The sequence below is a fragment of the Juglans regia genome, chromosome 10 (genome assembly GCF_001411555.2).
Source record: "Juglans regia cultivar Chandler chromosome 10, Walnut 2.0, whole genome shotgun sequence".
NCBI classification, from domain to species: domain Eukaryota; kingdom Viridiplantae; phylum Streptophyta; class Magnoliopsida; order Fagales; family Juglandaceae; genus Juglans; species Juglans regia.
In genome coordinates, this window is record NC_049910.1 from 9,008,032 (window position 1) to 9,033,680 (window position 25,649).

General features: G+C 38.9%; 1 protein-coding gene across 4 annotated transcripts; it reads left to right on the forward strand.

Annotated features, from left to right (window-relative positions):
* Nucleotides 1–413: 413 nt before the first annotated feature.
* LOC109012772 (E3 ubiquitin-protein ligase RKP) lies at nt 414–25,022 on the forward strand. 4 transcript variants are annotated; one of them, XM_018994575.2, is made up of 11 exons: nt 420–601; nt 842–2,529; nt 4,616–5,443; nt 8,228–8,388; nt 15,087–15,225; nt 17,935–18,018; nt 18,488–18,766; nt 18,863–18,994; nt 22,763–22,962; nt 23,508–23,712; nt 24,280–25,022. In XM_018994575.2, the coding sequence occupies exons 2-11, from the start codon at nt 1,030–1,032 to the stop codon at nt 24,577–24,579; spliced, it is 3,828 nt and encodes a 1,275-aa protein (XP_018850120.2). In that variant the 5' UTR covers nt 420–601; nt 842–1,029; the 3' UTR covers nt 24,580–25,022. The 4 variants fall into 4 exon arrangements, 2 of the variants coding, with proteins under 2 accessions (XP_035550572.1, XP_018850120.2); XR_001999516.2 differs by lacking the exons at nt 23,508–23,712; nt 24,280–25,022 and adding an exon at nt 21,845–21,941 and having other exon boundaries at nt 414–601; nt 22,825–22,917; XR_001999515.2 differs by lacking the exons at nt 23,508–23,712; nt 24,280–25,022 and adding an exon at nt 21,845–21,941 and having other exon boundaries at nt 414–601; nt 22,763–22,777.
* The last annotated feature ends 627 nt before the right edge of the window (nt 25,023–25,649 follow it).

Genomic DNA, 25,649 nt, shown 5'->3' on the forward strand with positions numbered 1-25,649 from the left:
GGAATGAAAGATGCATCCCGGATTTCAGGTGTGAATCATCTATAATGTCATGCTCCAATACTATTCTTTGACCACATATTTGGCAGAATTTACAATGAACACAATTCCATTGACGATAATCAGAAGTAATATCAACGGAGTCTCAGCAAGACACGCGTCCAAAAACTCTCAGATCAGAGTCAGAGAGAGATAGTTGACCGAGTTACAGGGAAACCGAAAACAGAATCAAAAATTAAAAAGAAAGGAAAACCAGAGGGTGCGGTTTGTACCACGTCAGCAACCCAGAAGCCCACAGTCGATGGACACGTGTCGGTAAATTTCTTCCTGGTGGGGTCGATCTGGTCGGGGGAAGGAGCGGCTGCTCTGTTGCTTCTGTGGCCTGGGGTTCGGTTCCTTCAAATCTCTCCATAACTCTTGGCCCGTTGTTGGCCAAACGCTAAAGAAAGTCCAGAACTTACAAAGGCATAAACAGCCCCTCCCCCCCCTCTCTCTCTTCTCTTTCTCTCTCAATCAACGGCTCCTGTAAAGCCCTAGCATGGCTCCTCCCCCGCCGCCTTCTCAGTTCTGAAGCCACAAGAGACGAAAAACAGAACAAACACCTGTAAGTTCTTTAATTTGTTCGATTCATTTCGATTTCTGTTTGCTTGCCTAGGAAACTAAAGGAAGAAGGAATGGGTGAGAAAAATCATTGCATATACTGTTTGTCTGGCGCCTCGGGTCGGTGCTGGGGGGTGGAGCTTCCTAGTTAACTTAGCTTTAGTCATTGTAACGATTAAAAAGATTTTATGTATTGGACTGTGCATGCTGCTGCTTTAATTTTTTTCTCCTCTGCTTTTTCCAGCCACCAAACAGTTCTATGTAGATTGTTTTCGTCATATAGTCATGCGCTGTGACTTGGGAACTTCAGGCTCAAGGGGTCAAATTGCTTTAGAGAGGACCGATATCTCTGCGAGGGTATCTGAATTTTGAAAGGATTTGGTCGGGTGCTGGGTCATCAATTGAAGGGGATAGTGGTTTTATATATTGCTAATGGCCGAAGACAGCCTCCGGATTGGTGGGCTTTCTTCTGGTTTGGCTGTAATATTGAATGGTGAGGATGGTACAGAGAATTCGTCAAAAACCCGGCTTGTTTCACACTGCGATGATTTTTGTCACCAATCTGTGGAGCGAACTCTTGAATATGTATTTGGTCTACCTAACAAATCAATTCGTCCATTGACCATACCAGTTGACAGTAATTTTGTTCGCTCTATCATAAAGAATGAATTCTCAAACTTCCATGTGAACTTGGATTCTTTGATTAGAAATATGAATGGACTTTGTATATATGATAATGGTTGTGGTCCCCATGTTGTTGTTCTTGAAGATATCAGCATTTGTGGTGATATAAGAATCATCAAGCCACCGTTGCTTGTAGAGAGTCTAGCAATGTTCAGTAGTGCTAGGGCTAATGCCTGTGTTTGGAAAGGGAAATGGATGTATGAGGTTATTTTAGAAACATCAGGTATACAGCAACTTGGATGGGTAACTCTTTCTTGTCCTTTCACTGACAATAAGGGTGTAGGTGATGCTGAAGATTCATATGCATTTGATGGAAGGAGGGAGAAGAAATGGAATAAGGAAGCTGAGTCATATGGTCAGTCGTGGGTTGTTGGTGATGTCATTGGATGCTGCATAGATTTGGATTGTGATCAGATCTCTTTCTATCGAAATGGTATCTCACTTGGAGTGGCGTTTCATGCGATTCGCAAGATAAGGCCCGGATTTGGGTATTATCCAGCAATTTCTCTTTCTCAAGGTGAAAGATGTGAATTAAACTTTGGGTCCCGACCATTTAAGTACCCTATTGAAGGCTATCTCCCCATTCAATCACCATCCTCTGTCACTTTATTTGCTACTCAGTTGCTGAGGTGCTTGTCAAGGCTTTTGGATATGCAAAGTATGGAACGGGATGAGCATTATTCTATTGAGAAATTGAGGAGATTGAGGACACTTGTTTCATTTGAAGAACTTTTTGATCCAGTATCTCAAGGGATATGTGAGGAATTTTTCCATTTACTTGAAACTGATGCTGGGAGTGTGGAGTATATAGGCTGGGGTCCATTTCTGTCACTCATGATGGAAGTGTTTGGAGTGCAGGCACCACATGACTATTCAAGCCTGGATAAAGCGGTCGATGTCTTTCTAAAATTTGAAGGATCCCATTTGTTATTTGAGCACCTGATAGGTGCCCTTTCATGTGGCTGCAAAACAAGGTCGTTGGTTCTCACTGAGTGCCCATATTCAGGATCATATTCTTATCTTGCATTGGCATGTCATATCTTAAGACGGGAAGAATTGATGGTGCTGTGGTGGAAGTCATCAGATTTTGAATTCTTGTTTGAAGGATTTTTGTCACAGAAGTCCCCAAACAAACAGGATCTTGAATGCCTAATGCCTTCTGTATGGTGGCCTGGTTCATGTGAAGACGTTTCCCATGAGAGTGGCATGATCTTGACAACTACCGCTTTGTCCAAAGCAATCAATAAGGTGCATTTTTAACCACAGTTTATATTTTCATTATAACTATAAGTCTATATGAGTGTTCTAGTTTATCCTTAATAAAAGATTTGAAAAATGGTAATGGAAAGGAGAATAATTCTTTTTAAAGCACTGATCATATAATTCCAAGCATAGAGTTCAATCGTTTTCTGCTATTGTATTAAAGGGAGGGAATGTTCATGAGTTTTTACTTTCTTTTCAGCTTGCTAGAGTGTAATTAGGGGTCTCTTTTGTATACTACCTGTGTACATGGGCTTTGCCTAGTTGCATTCAATCAATAAAATTTTATTACTTATAAAAAAAAATATATAATTCCAAGCATAGAAGAAAGCCAAGTATATATTTTTTAAATAGTATTAAATCTTTATTGATAGGCACAAAAGGTACAATGAAGTACACATGGATACTTTACCCAAAAGAGCTAGCCATACTATAGTTGGGATAACCACATTAATAGTTGTATTAACAGTTATTCCATTCTCAAATTTGTATTGTTGGCTACTTTTTTTAAGTGGTATTGTCAATTATTGTGGCAGTAAAAATTAGTTAAGCACCATGGATGTGAACAACCCAGTGGTTCATAATTGAAAAGGAAATCCTCTAAGAATATTGTACTATGATAACATCCTTAAGTCACCTCTCATCATCTCATCATGCCGTAGAAGTAAGCACATAATAGTTCAACAACAAATAGATAAAGTACTCAACTGTTCATGATTGGAAAAAAAATTGGTAAAGATCTTCTATTATAATAACATTCTTGAATTTAGCATCATTATCTTAGGGCTGGTTTGGATAGTGAGTTGAGATGAGATGATTTGAGATGGTTTGTGAATAGTAGTAAGATGGTTTGTGAATAGTAGTGAAATGGTTTGAGTTAAAATGTTTTATGGGGTTTTGGGAAAGGAGAGAAAAAGGAATAAAAATATTATAAAGTTAAAATATTGTTAAAATATAGTTTTTTAATATTATTTTTGTTTTGAGATTTCAAAAAGTTGAATTGTTTGTTATGTTTTGTTTGTAAGTTTGAGAAAGTTGTAATAATTGGGTAATGATTAGATGAAAAAGTTAAAGATTTGAAATTGAAAAGTGTGTGTGTGTGGTGTTTGGATATTGAGATGAGATGAGATGAGATTTGATGGGATGGGATGGGATGAGATTGAAGCATCTCTCGATCCAAACCAAGCCTTATTCGACTAGCACTTTTATAGAACGTTTTCGTGAATAACCGATCATGAAATAAACGCACAAGTTTATGGGCTAATAATGTGCGGTGTGGCTGCCTTATAAGTTGAATTGGTAACATTGTTTTAGGCAGGCAAAGTGAATGGAGATACTTGTTTGACCTATTAATGGATTTTTTGGTGGAAAATTAGTAATATAAACGGGTGATACAAAGTGATATAAAACATGTAGCCTTGACATACCAAAAATAAAACAGCATAGCTCTCTGACCGAGTTGGTCTTTCACAGAATTCATCCCTGGACTGTTGAAAGCTTACCAGAAGTAAGCTGATAATCATATCAAAGATTGGAAGGAAATATGTAGATGAAAAGGGCAAGAGAGTAAAAAGGTTTAAATGAGCTCATGCTTCAAAGCTTCTCTCGTCAAAGTTGTTTTCGTTCCCATCCAAATCATCAACAACTACTAATGTATCGGATCTTTGTTTCACATCACTGCAAAGTTAATTAGTTTCATATTAAAATAGCATATATTTACCTCTAATTATCAAGACAAGAAAAAGGCATTGGTCTGAACTGGCCACAAACTGATGTTATTTGAGGGACGCAGATCAGTTAAATGTTTATTTATATGGAATGTTCTGAATAAAGTTAAGTTATCATCATTTATCTGTATTCTCGAAGTTCTTTATACAAGAGTTTATCAAGGTTGAGGCTTGACATTGTGGTGCGAAATATTCAATATTGACTACTTGTATGCTATGGGTTCCCTTGAATTGTATTCTTCTAAGGCATATGCAGGGGCAACATTATGTTGATTAATTTGTTTGGATTCTAGCTCTACAATTTTTCATATTAATTCATAACTGAAAGGTACCTATTTTATTTGCAGATAGAAGAGAAGCATAGGGACCTCTGTCGCTTGGTCATTCAATTCATACCGCCTCTAACACCTCCTCAGTTGCCTGGTTCAGTTTTTAGGACATTTGTACAGAATCTTTTATTAAAGAAAAGAGGTGCAGATCATAATGTACTGCCACCTGGAGTTTCAAGCAATTCTGTTCTTGTTTCTTTGTTCACAGTTATCCTCCATTTCCTATCTGAAGGATTTGGCATGAGGGATATCTGTGGCTGGTTGAAGAGCTGTGAAATGGTTGACCTCAATATTGGTTTTCTTCACAGGGGTGGTCAGCGAAGTTTTCCTATGTACTTATTTTTAAAAAATGATCCTCATCGAACTGACATATCTAGGCTTGGAGGATCATTCAGTCATGTATTGAATTCAAACCCTTCAAATAATGAGGAAGCAGAAGTGATCAGGTGGGAGGAAGGCTGTATGGATGACGAAGAAACCAGAGTTACTCATTCAACCTGGCAGAAACCATGTTGCTGTTCAAGTTCAAGTTATGATGACTTCACTAGAATCTCAAAGGATCCAATTAGATATACAGCTAAAAGTTCTACAGGCCATTGCAACCATATTCCAGAGAGATCTGCTCATGTTGCTGCAGAATGTAGTGCTGGAAGTTTGACTGATGAGATAGTGGATAAACCTAGCTCCAGTGAACAATCTGAATCTGAACTTGGTTATCGCCCAGTCCAACATGTTGTGATTGTACCCCAGGAGAATGGTGTTTCTTCAGCTATGCTACAAGAAGAAGAACTTCTAGATGCTTTGCTGCTGTTGTATCACATAGGTCTTGCACCAAACTTTAAGCAGGTAAGGATACCAGGGAAAATATCCTTTTTAAATGATGCACGAGTTTTATTGTTGATTGTAAATGTAGCATCTGCATTGAATCTTTTTTTATAAGTAGCATCCGCAGACTGCATTTTATATATATATATATATATACATAAAGGATAAGTAGCATCTCCATTGATATTAAGAGTGGTATGCCTTGTTCTTTTCCTTTGCCAATCACCCATTTTTTTTATAATTAATAAGAGATTTTATTACCAAGAATAAGCATAGCCTAAGTACACAGGAAGTATACAAGAGGAAATACCTACATACACTCGAGAAACTGAAAAAAGACTAAAGCAAATCGAGAAAATCATCTCTATTCAATACAAGAGCCTTAGCCCACAAACTCAAAGTATTAAAGAAAAACTCCCTAAGTGCTCCCATTGAGTGTTCTTTGTCTTCAAAACACCTCCCATTCCTCTCCAACCATAAGCACCACATCAAACACAAGGGGATCATCTTCCAAATGGCAGCAGCACGTTGTCTTCCCTCAAAACCTTTCTAACAAGCAAGAAAATCCACCACTTGCTTAGGCATCACCCAAGCAATTCCCGTCCTACCAAAAATCTCATTCCACAATATCTTGGCCACCCCATTTTAAAAATATCTAAGCTGCATTGTCAAGGCAAAAGGGAAAACTACAAAAAGCTTGAAATAAAAATAGATTAAGAATTTGCATCTTCTGACTAAGGGTCCAAGTCCCCATGGACTCATATCCATCAGCAGTGTAATTGTGATTATGAACAGTTGATGAAGCTCAAAAACTTCTAACAGCTAATGTCAAGAGTAAATTTTGTTATCAATGTCACTGATTTCCTTTTTGCATCAAAAGGTAATTCTTAACTTGATATGATTATGATTTCTTGATAAGTAATTTATAAGCTTATGTGGAAATGTACACTTTCAATTAACTTTTAATCTGATCTCCATGTTCCAAAAGTTAGTATCTTTGGTAGAAGCATGACATGAAATTAAGCTAGGGTAGTTACTAGTGGCCCTTCTACAATGCATATAATCCATGTTGTAATTATATCTTTGCCAGCACTAGCTTAATGACTTTGTATCCTTATATTGGAGGCTACTGTGCACAAGATAAATCTGTAACCTTTTGGTTTTGGCTGAAACTTGATACAATGCTGGTTGGATATTACAAGAGGTCAAAGTGGGTCTTTTTTTAAGAAAGCTGATATAAGTTGCTGCATGCTATTTTGGGAATGGATCGGTTTGACAATTGCTTGCCACCAATGTTAGGAGTTTAGGAGTTTTTTTTTGGAAGACTTTATTTATGTGGGCCATTGCTTTAGATTTGAATGGTCTCAACTTCCATGACTTCCCTGTAACTGTTTCTAGTTCCTAAATTGGTGTATTCACATGTATACTTCCAGTGTACCTAAGCTATGCCTACTTTCTGATCAATAAAATATCTTATTACTTATAAAAAAAAAATGTTAGCCTTCCTTTGGGTTCTCCATGTCCTGTACAGTTTCCCCTTAGTTGAGTGGTTGACCATTCTATATCATCTTTCTTTTACCTATTATGTTCTTAGACCTATATTTGGGATATTCTCTGGCTATTTCTCCTCGTCTCAAGTTTTCTGAGCATGCCATGCCTAAAATGCCATTGTCAGTAGAGTCCCAATTATGTATGGTGCAACAAGTTTCAAATATTTGAAGAAACACACTCAAGTTTGTCTGATCTTAAGGTTTGTATTGATGCAAACTTAGAAACATCATGGCCACATCTTAACATTTCTATTGTTGCACATGCTTAACATGCTCAACTTTGCCTTTTGCATAGTTGTTCGATCAGTCTGGAACAGGTGGAATTGTGCGTAACTGCATTATTTATTTCCGTTTTTATGCCATCTTACATATGTCTGCATTATTTATAAAAGAATTACTGATGTCGAGATTAACATGGTGATTTGTTGATTTAGAGTACCTTTTATATGGTGATTATACCTTTGTAATAAGTGGTGTTGCTCAAAGGTGAAACTGACTTTTTGGTGATCTGTGCTCATAGGTGAAACTACCTTTATTTTGCAGTGTTTCTTGATTTGAGCACTTTTTTTTTTTTTTTTTTTCAATTTACTAATTGCAAATTCCCTTTTTTATATGCTTAGGTGTCACTCTTGTATATATCCTGTGTACTTGGGCATCTTCTTGTGTTCTTAATGGAGCTTGCTTCAATGACTTTCTTGTATCTCTTTCTAGCTCCTTTTTATGTAACTACGTGTATGCCGTTTGTATACCTCCTGTGTACTTGGGTTATGCCTATTTACTTCTATTAATAAAATGTTTACTTACAAAAAAAAACTTCTATTAATAAAATGCTATCTTACTTATAAAAAAATTATATCCTGTGTACTTGGGTTATGCCTATTTCTTATCAATTAAAGTCTTATTTACTGATAAAAAAAGAAATATTCCCTTTTTTAAAGCATTTTCAGTCATGTACACTGTGATACCCCCCCATGGGTATAGATGGTGTACCGTGTATGCAATCCCATATTGTTTGGGAGGGAGAATTTTTTGCTCTTTATAATGATTTCAATGGGGCTCCAATTGTACCATTGATCAGTCATTTTGGAGTGGCCCAGATGTGGCTTGGGCCTTCCTTGAGGCGTTACATACACTACCCAAGACCTTTCACGCATGTGCACCAACCCATTACTGAATAATCTGACTTGTAGTTTTTGCATTTTTTGGTTGCTTTGAAATACTTCAAATTATCTGAAGTAAATTTTTCGGATTGTAGGCATCATATTACATGTCTCATCAGTCGCAGTCAATCTCTGTGCTGGATGAAACTGATAAACAGATAAGAGAAGGAACTTGCAGTGAGCAATTAAAGCGTTTGAAAGAAGCCCGCAATTGTTATCGTGAAGAAGTTATTGATTTCGTAAGACATTGTACATGGTAAGATGAGCATGAGGAGATCTTTGTGAAGTTCAATTTGGCTTGTGTTTATTTTTCACTTCCCTTATCCCCCCCCCACAAAAAAAAAAAAGAAAAAAGAAAAAAAGAAAGGAAAACAAACCTGTTTATTAATGTTTTCCTGGTCATGGCCACATTAAGACATTAAGATTTCCACATCTTTTTTAGTATAGGCTATAAATTGATACTGTAAGTAAAGCGTAAGCCTTATGCTTGATTTGTATTTGCGGCTATGTCTATACTCATTTTGGTGTGCAACTATTGATAAGTTGTAGCTAGGAATTATCCACATTAAATACCTGCATCTCTTCTATCTTTCCCTCTCCTAATTGGGCATATTAAGTAAAAAAAAAGTTAAAAGAATTATTATATGTGCCACAATTTCTTTTTTCCCCCATTACTCATAAAAAATTCTTTTCCCCCCTTATTAATATCTGTTGGCGAAGTTCAACATAAGTCTAAATGGAGCTGACATGGGTTCATATACTGGTTAGGCCTCACCACCATAATGTTGAGACTCTAACTATACCATAATGGACATACTTTTGATTACGATGTCTTGATAATTTTCAAGTCTTCTTTCTGTTACCGATTACCAGTTAGTAATCGGTCATGTAGATAGTCAAAGAGTGATGTTAGATCTAAAGGTGTCGACGATGAAAACTTCTGTTTTCTTCTTCTGTTGAGGTTTCGGTGCATCCAGTGTTGTGTTAGTGTTGCTATTAGTGTGTTATGGGTTCTTCAAAAGTAGTGCTTATTGAATCCAAGGCTTTTGAGATAGTTAGGGAGGGGAGGTTTGTCCATATAACAGAGAAAGGTTGGAAGGTGGTGAAGGAGATTAGTCTGGGAATAGGCACGACAAGGTGGTTCCTACATGCCTTGGAGGATAGCTTGAAGGCTGGGAGGCAGGGGTATTATTCTGCTCATAGAGATGGTGACAGGGGCTATGTTGCTCAGCGTCGCCTTAACTCACGAGGCTGCTTCATGGCGTTGATGGAATATGGGGGGGTGGGTATCGAAAATTCCTATTCATTCCAGAGGATAGGGAAGGAAGGGGGTGGAGGCGCTGGAGGTGGTTAGTTGTGCAGGTCCTCCTCTGCCTCCATATCAGCCTACATCTCGGTCTTACAGGGAGGTGCTGCAGCTCAGAGGTAGTGGTTGGGTTAGCCATCACTTTGACACATCAATAGGCTCGAGAGGGGTAGGCCTGCAAAGGGATGTCGCTGTTCCTGTAGAAGATCAAACGAGGATGGTAGAAGGCAGAAGGGTTGTCGGTCTGCTTGAGGAAAGCGTGTTGTGTGCTTTACAGGAAATGAAAAGTCAAGTGGATTTGTTACAAGCTAATATAGCTTGGATGATACAGTGCGCAGATTAAAGGGCTGGGAGTGGGCTTGGGTAAGTCTGCGGGCTATGGTCCAAGTGGGTCTCAGGTGCTGCCTAAGGCTAATGGGCAATTAAAGATGGGTCAGGTTCAGACTAGTGGGCCTCAGACTGGGAGTGTGGGCCAGGGAGGAGAGGCCGAATTAAAGGGGAAGAAAGCTGTAAATGGGCTGGGCCTGAATAGAAGCCTACTTCGGGTTTGGCAGGAGAAAGGCTCGAAATCCAGGATTTCGGGTATGATGGAGGGGCCCGAATCATCCACTTCAAGCCCGAGTCTCGGGCTGGGTCTGGCACAGATAGGGGCGACGGCCTGCGGCGCCTCAAGTGGTGGTCCGGCAGTGGCCTCAGAGTTGCCTGAAGTGGTGGTGGGAGACAATAAAGACGGCGATGAACCTGTTTCTGCCGCTGAAGGTGCTGGTGTTGCTCGGGGAGGGTCACCTCTTCATGGGGTGTCTCAGTCTCCTTCGGTAGACCCTGGGTCACCTTCATTTTTGGTCCAGACACAGTTAAAACCGTGGGGGGAAGAAGATATGGCTTTCGGTTTTGAGGGAGCTAGTGAAGAGTTGGCTCACGGAGATGAAGGAGAAGGTATGTTGACATTATTTGACCCTTGCAAATATTCTTCTGAGGGAGAGGAGGCTGTAGGAGAGGAGAGGATCCTACTCCGTTAAGTATGGTTCCTCCTAGTATTTCCTCGGACTGGGTTCTGAAAAAAGTAGAGGAACTTCAGAGCTGTATGGGGATCTCGTGTGTGGGCTATGAAGAGCAGTTTAAGGCTTTGATTATAGCCATAGAGGCAGGTCAGCATGGAGCAGGGTCGAGAAGAGATAGGGAGCTAAAGAGGTTGATGTGGTCCATTAATTATTATGGAAAGGAGGGGAGTGCGAGTCGTGGAAGAAACAAGGGGAGGGGTGGCATAGTTGATAAATGAAGCCCAAAATATTGAGTTGGAATGTGAGGGGGCTGAACGAGATTAATAAACGCCTTAGAATAAGAGCTTTATTAAGGCAATGGAAAGTAGACATCATTTGTTTGTAGGAAACGAAGTTGAAGCTTGTCAATCATAGCATTATTAGGAGCATATGGAGCTGCCCATATGCAGGTTGGACTTACTTACCCTCGATTGGGGCCTCGGGAGGTATTTTGATTATGTGGGATAAGAGGGTGGTGGAGAGCTTTGATGTGTGTGGGGGAGTTTTCGGTAGGGTGTTTGTTTAAAAATGTTGACGATGGTTTCCTTTGGGCCTTTGCTGGGGTTTATGGTCCTAATTTGGATAGGGAAAGGCGGATGCTTTGGGATGAGCTGGCTGGTCTTTGTTCTTGGTGGGGTGCTCCATGGTGTATTGGAGGAGATTTTAATGTGACAAGATTTTCCAGTGAAAGATCAGGGGAGGGACGCCAAAATCAAGCTATGGTGGATTTTTCAGATTTCATTTTTGACTCAGGCCTTATGGATATACCCCTAATGGGAGGGGAGTATACTTGGTCTAACCATTTTTCTTGGTCAAGACTGGACAGGTTTCTCATTTCCCCATCATGGGAACTTCAATATCCAGTTGTAAGCCAAAAAAGACTCCCGAGAATTTGTTCCGATCATTTTCCTGTAATGCTTGATGGTGGTGGTATCATAGGGGGTAGAAGGCCATTCAAGTTCGAGAATATGTGGTTAAAAAATGAGGGTTTTGTGGATTTGGTTAGACAATGGTGGAGTTCCTATTTATTTGAGGGCAATCCGAGCAATGTGTTGGCCAGGAAATTGAAAGTTTTGAAAATGAATTTGAAGATATGGAATGAACATGTGTTTGGTGATGTACCTTACAGATGAAAAGCTTGACACGAGCTACAAAGCTTGGAGGGTGTAGGAGTCGAGAACAACTGTAAAGAGCAAGTAGTTTCTAAACTTGAAAGATTGATTTTATTGGAGGAGATTTCGTGGAGACAGAAGTCAAGGGCTCTATGACTTCGGGAAGGGGATAAATGTACTAAGTTTTTTCACCGTATGGCTAATGCACATAGAAGGTTTAATTCTATAGTCTTTGAATATTGAGGGAGTTGCATCCTCTGATCAGGTCGTGTTGAAGGATTTTGTGGTTGGTCATTTTGAAAATTTGTTGTCAGAATCTCATACATGGAGGCCTACGGTAGATGGCCTAGTTTTTGAGGGCATTGGTCAAAATAGCATGACGTGGCTGGAGAGACCTTTTAAAGAAGAGGTAATTCTAGTAATCAACAAAATGAACAAAGATAAAGCCCCAGGCCCGGATGGTTTCAATTTGGTTTTTTTTCAGACTTGCTGGGAGGTGGTAAGAGAGGATGTTATATTGGTTTTTCAGGAATTCTTCACTTAATGCAAATTTGAAAAAAGCTTAAATGCGACTTTTATTGCTCTAGTCCCAAAAAAGGCTGGTGCAATGGAGATACAAGACTTTAGACCGATTAGTCTCGTGGGCAGCAAGTATAAGATATTGTCAAAGGTTCTTGCTAATAGGATGAGCACAATCATGGAAAAGATTATCTCTAAATCTCAAAATGCTTTTGTGAGGGGGCGACAAATTTTAGACTTGGTTCTTATTGCCAATGAATGTTTGGACAGCAGAATCAGGTCGGGAGTTCCAGGTCTTCTATGCAAAATAGACATAGAGAAGGCATATGATCACGTTAATTGGGATTTCTTGATATACATGTTGAGTAGATGTGGTTTTGGGGAAAAATGGAGGATGTGGATAAGGCATTGTGTGTCTACGGTTTGTTTCTCGGTCTTGGTAAATGGTGATCCTGTGGGGTTTTTTAACAGTTCGCGGGGACTACGACAAGGTGATCCATTATCACCCCTTTTATTCGTTCTAGTAATGGAGGCTCTAAGTAGGATGGTGTCTGCAGCAATAGGGGGAGGATTTTTTTCAGGATTTTCAGTGGGAGCTTCATACGGTCATACCATTATTTCTCATCTTTTGTTTGCAGATGATACCTTGCTGTTTTGTGAGGCCAATGCAGGACATATTCAATCTCTGAAGGCCATCCTACTCTGTTTTGAAGCTGTATCTGGGCTGAAAATTAATCTTGCCAAGACAGAGATGGTAGCAGTGGGAGACGTAAGCAATATTAGGGGGTTGGCTAGCATCTTGGGTTGTACAGTTTCTTCGTTGCCGTTGAAGTACCTTGGGCTTCCATTGGGGGCTGCTTTCAAAGCCAAGTCTATTTGGGAGGGGGTGCTAGAAAAATTTGAGCGTAGGTTGGCCGGATGGAAAAAGTTGTATTTAACAAAAGGGGGGCGGATTACACTTATTAAGAGTACTTTATCCAACCTTCCAACGTACTACTCATCTTTATTTCCTCTTCCCGCTAGTATTGCAACTAGAATAGAGAAGCTTCAACGTGATTTTTTATGGAGTGGCATAGGAGATGAGTTTAAGTTTCACTTAGTGGGATGGGACAAGGTTTGCTCTCCTATGAGGGATGGTGGGCTGGGGGTTCGAAATGTGAGGGCTTTTAACAAGGCATTACTAGGTAAATGGTTGTGGCGTTATAATTATGAGGGAGAAGCTTTATGGAAAGGGGTGATTGACACGAAGTATGGGAGTGAACTGGGGGGGGGGGTTGGTGTTCTAAAGAGGGCCGAGGGACATATGGAGTGGGGCTATGGAAGTACATACGCAAAGTTTGGTGCTTTTTTGCTAGTAATACTCGATTGTGCTTGGGGGATGGTAGTAGGATCAGCTTTTGGAAGGATGTGTGGGTGGGTGACACGGCTTTGAAGGATGCTTATCCAACAATTTTTAGCATTGCAAGGGATAAGGAAGCCATGGTGGCCGATCTGCGGGTACATCATCAAGGTTCCCAGGAGTGGAACATTAATCTTACTCGGGAGGCTCATGATTGGGAAGTGAATATCCTGGTGGAATTTTTCAATTTGCTGTATAATACTGTTATTGCACCAACCAAGGCAGCATTCTTTGTATGGACAGCAGCTCTAGGGAAGATTTTGACCATTGATAACCTTAGAAGACGTGGTTTAATCATCACGAATTGGTGCTGTTTGTGTAGAAATAGTGGTGAAACGGTGGACCATCTACTTTTACATTGTGAGTTTGTTAGAGGTATCTGGAACTATTTTTTTAGCAAACTGGGAGTCGCATGGGTAATGCCAGACAGGGTGGTTGAACTTCTAGCATGTTGGAGAGGGATCACTGAGACATCACAGATTGCAGCCGTATGGAAGATGACCCCTATTTGTATTTTTTGGTGTATTTGGAGTGAACGAAATGAGCGACTTTTTGAGGATCATGAACGTTCCTTGGAAGAGTTTCGTAGTTTTTTCTGGAAGACTTTGTTTCTGTGGGTCATTGCTTTAGATTTCAATGGTTCCAGCTTCCATGATTTCCTTTTAACCGTTTCTAGTTCTTAAATAGGTGTATGTCTTTGTATACTCCTAGTGTACTTGGGCTATGCCTATCTTTCTATCAATGAATTTCTTATTACCTATAAAAAAAATGATGTCTTGATAAAGATGGTGATGTTGACATAGGTTGTTTTCTAGATGGCCTTTATCCTTTAAACAAAACTATGGCCAATTTCTGGAATGTGCTGATACTTCACGTCTTTATTCTGTTGTATTTTATATCTTCCTGTTCATTTGTGGCTGCCGTTTGTTTGAATCTAGGCCTGTTAATTTAGCTGCAGTGTTAATAGGTAATTTGCAATAATTTCAATTTTTGTAGTTTTAGATGGACATTTTTTTATAAGTATGTTTTAGATGGACACGTGCTTGCCCTTTTCATTAAATGTTTGTAGTTTTCTATGCCATTGATTTTGCTTGGGTTATTTATGGCCCAATGATAGTCTTTTGGTTCGTATACACTTCTTTTTTTTTTTTTTTTTTTTGGGGGGGGGGGGGGGGTAGCTGACATATTATCATGCATGGTGTTCTATAGTGATCAAGGATGCCTGGTTTTATGGAATGATACTTGGACATAAATATGTGCTTCAGAGCCCAGGCCCATGTGGGTTCTTTTATTGGTTATTGTCTTTCTCCCTTTTTGTAATTTTTTAACTGAGAAGATGTTTTGTGTGCGGATGCTCTGATTAATATTTTATCATGATGTTGGAATATGAAAAACATCAAAGCTTTGTTTGGGACTATAAGGTCCTTACTATGACGTTGATAATTTTACTTTTTAACTTTTGTTAATAAAACTTATTTTATATAAAGATTTTTAAGAAAGTGACAGCTCACCTTGTGATTTGAAAAACTTGGTTTGCATTTGTACCCTTAGTTTCTAATTTACTTCAATGGTTTACAGGTATCGCATCTCTCTTTTTTCCCAATGGAAGCAGAGAGGGATGTATGCAATGTGCATGTGGATTGTCCAATTGCTTCTGGTTCTTAGCAAAGTGGATTCCTTGTTCTTTTACATCCCTGAATTTTATCTGGAAACTCTGGTATATAAAATCTTTATTCAGCATGAAACTTTGTAAAATCATGTTATATCACAGATATAGGTATTGCATAGAGTATGTATAACTTGTTTCCTTGTTCATCACCCACACATATGGTACATTACTGATCTTTTTTTTTTTCAAATATATATATATTTTTCTTCTAGCAATAAATTTGATTTGTCTTGAGCCATTTTTGAATGTGTGAGTTGCCATTTTATGACTCAAAAAGAAGAAAAAGGGTTGTGTGTTATGTCAAAGGATTTAGACATACCACATATGGCAAGTAGTATTAACATTTAATGAGAAAGTACTTGCCAATAGGATGAGGCGATGAGCACAATCATGGATAAGATGGTAGGTTAGGAGAGTGAAATGAGAATTTATGGTTTTAGATGAAAGTTTAAAATATTATTATTGTTTTGGAATTTGAAAAAATTGAATTGAGATTTGAAAAAATTGAATTGTTTATTATATTTTGTATGAGAGTTTGGGAAAGTTGTAATGAAAGATGAGATGAGATGAGATGAGAATTTTGTGTCTCATCCCATGCCCCAAACATATCCTAATGCCGTGAGAGGTAGACAAATATTGGATTCGGTTCTTATAGCTAATGAGTGTTTAGACAGCAGGCTCAAGTCGGGATTACTGGGTATTTTATGTAAATTGGACATGGAGAAGGCCTATGACCGCGTCAATTGGGATTTTCTGTTCTATTTGTTTCGTAGATGTGGATTTGGGGAAAGATGGAGGGGGTGGATGAGACATTGTGTGTCAACGTCTCGCTTCTTGGTTTTGGTAAATGGTGATCCTGTGGGTTTCTTTAATAGTTCGCGGGGGGTACGACAAGGCAATCCACTATCACCACTTTTATTTGTCCTTGTGATGGAGGCTATCTACCATGACTCCATCACTATTTCTCATTTCCTGTTTGCAGATGATACGTTTTTGTTTTATGAGGATAATGCAGGACATATTCAATCTTTGAAGGCTATCTTACTTTGTTTTGAAGCGGTGTCCGGGTTAAAGATAAATCTTGCTAAAATGGAGATGGTTGCAGTGGGTGATGTAAGAAATATTAGGGGGTTGGCCAACATATTGGGATGTGTGGTCTCTTCGCTGCCATTGAAGTACCTTGGTCTCCTGTTGGGAGCAACTTTTAAAGCTAAGACAATTGGAGGTGTTAGAGAAATTAGAGCGTAGGCTGGCCGGGTGGAAAATGTTATACTTATTGAAAGGGAGGCGAACCACTCTTATTAAGAGCACTCTATCCAACTTTCCCATATATTTCTTGTCTTTATTTTCCCTTCCAGTGAGCATTGCATCTAGGATTGAGAAACTCCAACGTGATTTCCTGTGGAGTGGACTAGGTGATGAGTTTAAATTTCACCTATTTGGATGGGATAATGTGTGTACTCCTATGAGAGATGGTGGTTTGGGGGTCCATAATGTGAGGGCCTTTAATAAGGCTCTATTAGGGAAATGGTTGTGGTGTTATAATCACGGAAGGGAAGGCTTATGGAAAAGGGGTGATTGATGCGAAGTATCGGAGTGCAAGGGGGGCTGGTGTTCTAATGAGGGTAAGGGGGCATATGGTGTGGGGTTATGGAAGTCTATACGGAAAGGTTGGGGGGCTTTTTCGAGTAATACTAAGTTGTGTTTGGGGGATGGCAGTAGAATAAGCTTTTGGCATGATGTGTGGGTGGGAGATACGGCTCTTAAGGTTGCTTATTTCAATATCTTCAGAATTGCATGAGAAAAGGAAGTTATGGTGGCTGACGTGAGGGCAATTAGTCATGATTCACAGGAGTGGAACATCAACCTCACTAGGGAGGCACATGATTGGGAAGTGAGTGCTCTGGTGGATTTTTTAATCTGCTGTATAACACCACTTCTGTTGTTACAGCTAAGGACAAGATGGAATGGAGACCTTCTAGGAAAAGGAAATTCTCGGTACGCTCTTTCTATGACATGCTTACAGTTCAATCTACCCTTGGAAGAACATATGGAGGAGTAAAGCACCTCCCAAGGTTGTGTTCTTTGTTTGGACGGCAGCTTTAGAGAGGATTCTAACCATTGATAATCTAAGAAGGCGTTGACTTATAATTACGGACTGGTGCTGTATGTGCATAAATAGTGGTGAAACGGTAGATCATTTACTCTTACATTGTGACTTTGCATGGGACATATGGAATTTTTTCTTCAGCAGAATGAGATTAGCATGGGTAATGCCGGGAAGGGTGGTTGAACTACTAGCTAGCTGGAGAGGGATCATAGGGACACCACAGATTGCAGCTGTGTGGAAGATGGTCCTATTTGTATTTTTTGGTGTATTTGGAGCGAAAGAATAATAGACATTTTGAGGATCATGAACTTTCCTCATAGGAGTTTAAGAGTTTTTTCTGGAAGACTTTATTTATGTGGGCCATTGCTTTAGATTTAAACGGTCTTAGCTTCCATGATTTTCTTGTAATAGTTTCTAGTTCTTAATTTGGTGTACTCACATGTATACTTCTGGTGTAGCTAGGCTATGCCTATCTTTATATCAATCAAATTTCTTCTTACTTATAAAAAAAAAACATTTAATGAGAAATTTTGCTGATAACATTTGTATTTGCTTCATTTCAGTTTTCACTCAAGCACTCTGCACGTATAGAGTTGATGATATTTTGTTTCCATTAACCTTATTATCAATTGCTATTGTCTATGCAGGTTGACTGCTTTCATGTGTTGCGGAAGAGTGATCCTCCGTTTGTTGCACCTGCGATATTTGTCAAGCAGGGACTTGCTTCATTTGTATGTCTCATCTGTTAATCTTCTTCTTCTTCTTCCTTGTATAATTTGGCATGACAGTGGTGTATGATCTTGATATCTGCAACATGATTGATTATCAATTAAAATTGTTCTTTCTTATTAAAATAATATAATACGAATGATATAAACAAGTACAGGTTTCACTCTCTTGTAAAAAGCCTTTAGCACATACTTATGCGTCTTCATATCCTAAAAGGCGACCAAATTTTATGAAGCTTCTAAATTTTCATTACAAGGTTGTGAAACCATGGGCATGGTATATTTTGACCTGCTTACATGTAGCTTTTGAATTATTATGAGACATGATGCACTGACTTCCTAGTTTATATCTTCCTTATTACTTGGGCCATTTGTTCAGGTGACAGATTCACGATGTTTTCTTTATTCAGAATGTTTAATGTATTCAATAATGTGAGTCAGTTAAGTTTATATGAGATGTTTTGTGGACCAGGTTACCTTTGTAGTAGTCCACTTCAATGACCCAAGGATATCAAGTGCAGATCTTAAGGATCTTCTCCTCCACTCCATATCGGTACTGGTACAGTACAAGGAATATTTGGCAGCTTTTGAGAGCAATGAAGCAGCAATACACATCTTGCCAACAGCATTGATTTCAGCATTTGATCAGAGATCCTGGATCCCAGTAACCAACATTCTTCTGCGATTATGTAGGGGTTCTGGATTTGGTTCTTCCAAGCATGGGGAATCATCATCATCTGTGGTTTTCCAGGTGAATAGTTACCCCTTTTTTTGATATATGACTTTTTAGTTACCCATTAGAGCCACTTCTGACCAGTTATGCTGTTTGGCCTTTTCATTCTTGAAGAGATTGCTACGGGAAGCTTGCATCAATGACAAAGATCTGTTCTCGGCTTTCCTCAACCGCCTATTTAACACTCTCAGTTGGACAATGACTGAATTCTCCGTTTCCATGCGTGAAATGCAAGAAAAATTCCAGGTATGGTTAATCTGGTTCCTATGGAAAATGTGATACTTTCTTTTCTCAATCATATTAATTTTCTTTTGTGTTTGTTCCAAAACCTGTTTATTATTTAGGAGGTATTTTCTTGAATTTCTTCTTATTTCATACAACATGCCATAATAAAGAGCTTTAACAGTGTGGGAGCACCACAGTAACTGTGGAAGGACTTAAAAAACAACCATCCCTGGGGGGAGAGGGGATGGGTGCACTGTGAGATGAGAATGTTAAGAATGTTTTTTGGAGGATCCAAAACAAATGGAAGAAGTAGCTATTAAGTGGATTGGGAGTACAGCAGCTGATCCCTATCTTTTGAGTTAATTTGGCCAATGATGATAATATATACGTAATGACCAAGGTAGCAAAATGCTGGGGATGTTGGTGTTGGTTGCACTGCTGTTTAGCATAATGATTTCTTTTTTTAAAAATCAAATTGTAAACCTGGAACTAACGTTCATCTGGATTTCACTCAGCATTGACTAATTGGAACCACAGAGTGCAAACCTGGGTAACCTACAGTAATCATATGGACATCCATTTTTCTTGTCCCTTTTCCCGTTGCTTGGCCTGTTTTTAGTGCTGGGATGTGCTGTGCAAAGTATGAAGTGACAACATTGAATACATAAGATTCTTGGGGCAATGTTGGAATTGAACTAACACATGGAGAAGATGAATGTATATTTTAGTATTTTCACCTGCTTTTTGAGTGCATGACTAAATTAGAACCTCAAAAGTAGGATATGATCAAATAGTAAGTGATCAGAAACAAAATGACACTCTCCCACCAGAATCTCTTCCCTTAAGCTTAGTAGTGGTGGCCTGTTGTAAGGTTCAGACGAACTTGCCAACAGATTTGATAAATGTGCTGGAAACATAAATCCCCAGATGAACTCAATTGGACCATCTATCCCAAATCTCCCTGTGATACACAATTTTCCCTAATTTTTGAATCTTAAGACATCTTTCCATCACAGCAGACAGACATTTTTTTTGTCTCAATTATACATAGTAACTAGTTGTGCACCGCATGGGCAAATTATTGATTAAGATTGCACCATTTATATAGATAGGTACAAACAAAAAAAATTAAGATTTTAGTTTTTGTTTTGTATAAAAAAGTTAGGTTTAAAGCAGTTAAAATAATTTCTTTGTACCAAGGGCTATATTTGCATCGATTTTTGCTGCTTACTCAGCCTTTTAAATACATAAACCCAGCCCAGAGAAAAAAGGAAAAAAAGAAAAGTCAAAACGTGCGTTTTTTCAAGATTTCCCAACTCTGGCTTTTCCATCTTCCTCCATCTCCCACAATTGCTCTCTTCACTTTCCAATGTCTCAAGTAGCTCAGTGTCTTACAATTTGGGACATTGGAAACAACCATTCAATTAGAATTGTGCCCATAAGGAGGACAACCATTCAACAGGGAAGGCATCCTGTAAGTCCTATTTAATGTATCCATAGCAGAACTTGCAACTTCCACAACCTCCCCATCATCGCCTGCAAGTTACATGTTAATCAAGCACAGAGGGTTGAGCATTATGAATATAAAAAATACCAACCCTCACCCGAGCCTCTCTCTCTCTCTCTCTCTCTCTCTCTCTCTCTCCCCCCTCCCCCTAATTCGACCGCGTCCCAAGATCTGCTGCTACTGCACCTAGCATTCCATGCCGCCAATGTTGCTTCACCAAGAAGCCCTGCTGCACCACCGCTTGCCACCCATCTAGGTAAGAGACATCTCTCTCTCTCTCTCTTGCCTTGGTCCCTCTCTCCGTATTCTATTTCTCTCTTTCTCGTCACAGTCATGCCACAGAAGGAACAGCAATATAGAAAACTGCATGGTTTGTAAGCATCAGCAACAACCTCTCTATTATAGGAGAAATAAGTATTGCAATAAATTAAACAATAAATAGATACCAGCCCATGTGAAAAACTGGTAGAGAATTGCAAGAGACGAAACCAAAGAGGCATGATGAGATGGGGAATTGTAAGAGACATGAACGGAAAGTGAAGAGGTGTGGCTAATTTTTTTAGACCATTGATGCACAATAAAATTAGCTGGCTGGAACTTGAACGGATATAATTACTTGAGAGAAAGGAAGAGCAAGTGTTGGGATTTAGTGTTGTAATTAAAACAAAAGGAATTGAACAGACTGGAGATTGAAGGGGCTGAAAATTGACAGTGGAAAATGAAAGTGGTGAAGCAAAATAAAATTGAAAATAGTAAAATAATAAAATTAATTGAGTGAATGCTGAGGTGGCACAATTTTTTACCAAGAGAATGCTTCAGCTTTATATATTGTGATAGATGTGACGCCACTTTGTGGTTGGGAGCAGGTTGCGTGCGATTTGCACATCCACTGTAGTGACTGACACGATGATTAATGTGTGGGAGTTGGTCACATGCCTTGTGCATGTCCACTGCAGTGATCAAAGCTGTGGTTAACACTGGAGATTAGTGTGTATTTGTATGTGAGAAATAGTTTGGGGGACGTGCACGGGGGGTGGGTGGTTTTGTGGGGGAGTGACTTGTTATGTAGGAGATTTCCATAGTTGTTAGAGAGTTAGGCCCATAGCTGGCCTATTAATGAGATATCTTCGAACAATTTTTCAGTTGTTTAATTGACTTCTGTCTGATCTTTGAACTCACTGCCTTTTTCATTTTCTGAACTGTTCAAATGATGATAGTGTTCTTTGACCCGTTCACATGATTTAGATAGTAATTAATATGATTGGCTTAATCTATAGCCTGAGAATACTAGGTGGGATCGTGGTGAAATATTTGGACTTGATTCTTCTTTACTGTGCTTCTAAATTATCTACTTTTGCAAACAGATGGGCTGGGTTAAGGCTCTACTATGACGGGTGGTTCACACATGGGATGGTGCAGCCTGGGTGTATTGACATGCTGTCAGTGCATAATAAATATGATGTAGGGATTTGAATATTCTAGTGGATGTAGGTTTTTAGATCCATATATTTGCTTCTGTTGTTCGACATTTATGTCATTGTGCTCAGGTCTGTTTTGAAATTGACTGTAAAAACTCTCTCATGTGGTCAATATTAATTAACCTGGAGTGACCTACTTGTTCTTCCAGTTGTGGTGGTTGCTTACTCAGTTTTCTGGGTTGGGCTGTGCAGTTGCAAGGCGATTGAATATCCTGCTGCCACACTAATTATGGACAAAAGTTTTAAAAATTTTTAAATTTTATCCTCTTTAGTTATTTTATGTTAGAAATTTTGAGGATCGAGAGCAGACAACAGAGAATTTTCTTTCAATCCTTTGTTCCTTTTGATAGTTTCTACTAATTTTAATGGGTTGAATTTTCATGATTTTATTGTTCCTTTTCCTATTTCTAATTAAGTGTTCCTATACTATGACTTTTGCCTTTTTAGTGAAATCTTCTATTACTTATTGAAAAAAAAAAGAATTCTTACCTGTTCTCAGACATGGAGTTTTGCTTTTTCTCATCTGTTTATGTATGTTTATCATGATTGGATTAATTAATTGTGGTAAATCACATGATGCGATTGAGTCATTAACGGTGCGGTATATCAAAAGGTTAATTCTCTGCCTTTGAGGTTTTTGTCGGGTAGAGTAGTTTATAATAGGTTTACTGATATGCATTTTGCTGGCAAGTGCATAGTTTTTTTTTTCTTGTTTGAACCATCCCCTCCCCATTATGCCTTTCTAACACCTTTCTTCCCCCATTCTCCATCATGCCATGTAATAGTTGTAAAACATTCTTGCAGGTATTAGAGTTTCAGCAAAGAAAATGCAGTGTCATATTTGATCTCTCATGCAATCTTACCAGGGTATTGGAATTCTGTACCCATGAAATCCCTCAAGCATTCTTGTTGGGGACTGATACAAATCTTCGACGGCTAACTGAACTGATCATCTTTATTCTGAACCACATAACTTCAGCAACAGATGCTGAGTTTTTTGACTTGTAAGTTCCTGGCTATTGAATACAAACTTGTGCTGTTACTCTCCCCCCTGAACCTTTCTACCCTTTTCCAATCAAATTTGCATGAATCTGTTCTGTTTCTTGTAGTATTTGAACTTGTATGAAATAAGTCTATTTTCACACTTCGACTGTATGGAACATATTGATTGTTACTTCTTGGTACAAAGTAAACTTGGTTATAGTTTAACTTGATGTACTCGGCTGAGATTAAAAACAAGCTAATTTAGGTTGCCTATATGGATCCTATTATGCCACTCATCCTTACCTAGGGCCACTGCTCCATTTACCGTTTAACAGTCATATCTTTGCTTTTGATTTCTACCCACGTCATTTTATGCCTCCCTTTTGCTCTTTTTTTTTTGCTCTGTACTAAAGAACTCTGCATTCCCAACCTAATATCATATTTGGGCCACCAATGCCTTCTCATGGATAACTTGATATCTTATCATAACATTATAAATAGCTGAAATGAATAGGGAATTTTAAAATCCTACAAACTAATTTCATATTGCCTGTTAATTTTGCAGGCTGCTTAGACGACATGGTCATTCTTTAGAAAAAGTTAACAGAGGCATGATATTGGCACCTCTTGTGGGGATCATCTTGAATTTGCTGGATGCCAGTTCAGGTGCAGAGTGCAGGGAGCACAATGATGTTGTGGGTGTCTTTGCAAGCATGGACTGCCCTAAAACTGTTCATTGTGGTTTCCAATATCTCTTGGATTACAACTGGGTTAGTCCCTGACTGATTCCCCCTTCCCTCCTTTCTGTCTCTCCCCATGGTTATGTACATTCATATTGGCATGAATCCTAAACTTTTCCCATCAGCTGGAAAATTGTTTCAGTTTATGAGACTCATTTTTTTCTTTTATTGTGCTATCACTTGGTACAAGAACTTACTAGTATTATGCTGGTGATGCCCCCAACCTTACCCTTTTTAAGATGGTTATTTGATTAATTGCAAATGTATAATAGCTGCTACTAATTTGCCAAACTTGTGGATCTGGATTCTGTGTTTCCATATAACTGCTAGCCTCGATGTCTTTTGGACATCTGTCATATTCCGTTTTCCCAATTATTGCATACTTAAGCTTTCAAGGCATTTGCATTAGCCCTTCGAATTAAACTTGCAACTTGTTCATGTCTATATTGGTGGGTGGAATAGCTTGTCAGCTTGTGGGATAATGCAATTTGTGTTTTTAGCTCACCCCAATCTTGATTGCTTGAAATGACTAGATATTCTCTCTGTTAAGATGAAGGTTTTAACAGGAATTTATGCTCTCGTTCTTATTTTCTCCAGGCTGGATCTTTCCGGGGGGATGCCTATCCTGGAAAACTTGGGCAGCTTGAGAACTTTGTGAGCATCCTTATCAGCCGGACTGAGTCGCAAGTAGTTGATAAAATGGGATATGGGGGAGAAACTGAGGAGGATGATAACACATGCTGCATCTGTTATACTGGTGAAGCAGATGCCCGGTTCGTGCCATGTTCTCACATATCTTGTTCTGGCTGCATAACCAGGCATCTTTTAAATTGCCGTAGATGTTTCTTTTGCAACGCAACAGTCACAGAAGTTGTCAGTATTACCAATGAACTGTGAGTTGGTAGGCAAACAGCCAGTTGCCGTTTAAGCTTCAACACGGAACTTGTTGAAAACCATGGCACACAGGAAACTGCTGTCCGCCTTGGGGAGAGATTCTGCTCATTCGCTTGGGAAAAGAGTGAGTTGCTGCAATTATAATTGTGAGTCATTGGTGCTATGCTAGTCAAAGTGGTCGGGGGAGATATTCTTGTGGAGTTTTATAGGAATTTTGTAGGTAATTATAGAGCATTAGTCTGTAAATATGAGATGTAAATGGCGAGAAAATCTCTCTCTAAACATTATCAGAAATTTCAGAAAGGTGTCTGAATCAGTATGGTTCTTTGCATGATGCATGTAAGATTTAGATCCCCTATAATTTTGTGGATCTTAGAGCAGAATTAGATGTTATAGGGTGTATACACTGTTTCTCTCTCGGAAATCTACTTAGAATTTGGACAAAAGATGTTGATTAGTGTGTAAAATGCATAAATGCTAAGTAGAGGATGCACTCAGGTAGGAGTATATCAGAACATGGCATTGGACAGCTAAAAGTTGTAAACTCCACAACCCCCCCCCCATCACAGAGAAAAGGAACGGATGAAGTGTAATACAATTGTTCATAATATTTGCTTAGCTTCTCAAAGAAAGCATTACAATTATAAAAATTCTATTTATACAATTATAAACATATTTTTCACAAAAAATTTAACAAAATTGCATATACATAAGAAAATCAAACAAATCCAATAAAAAGTCTTGACAAAGTTACAAGTTGCATAAATTGTGGCTTGGCCGTGAGTTGTGACTTGTGACTCACGATAATAGAGAGAGAGAAGCCGGTTTAAAAGAGGAGGAGAAGAATAATAGAAGAGGGAGGAGAAGAGAAATGAGATTGAAGAAAGGACGGTGAACGACCTTTGAGATGTGAAAGGAAGGGGGAGAAGTGAAAAGGAGAGAAGAAATAAATGAGAAGAGAGAAAAATTAAGTGTTTATAATTAGGGGTCGGGAGGACAAGTGAAACCTAGCTTGGCACCTGCTCTCGCCTTTGTGCATGGGAGGCAAGTGTTTGCCAGTTCGCTCACTTGAT

What these genes read in the sequence shown, in the direction of transcription:
- LOC109012772 (XM_018994575.2), top strand. Translation starts at nt 1,030, where the DNA reads ATGGCCGAAGACAGCCTCCGGATTGGTGGGCTTTCTTCTGGTTTGGCT. An exon ending in TTGCACCAAACTTTAAGCAG is followed by an intron (nt 5,444 to 8,227) that starts GTAAGGATACCA and finishes TTCGGATTGTAG; the next exon opens with GCATCATATTACATGTCTCA. An exon ending in GATGCTGAGTTTTTTGACTT is followed by an intron (nt 22,963 to 23,507) that starts GTAAGTTCCTGG and finishes TTAATTTTGCAG; the next exon opens with GCTGCTTAGACGACATGGTC.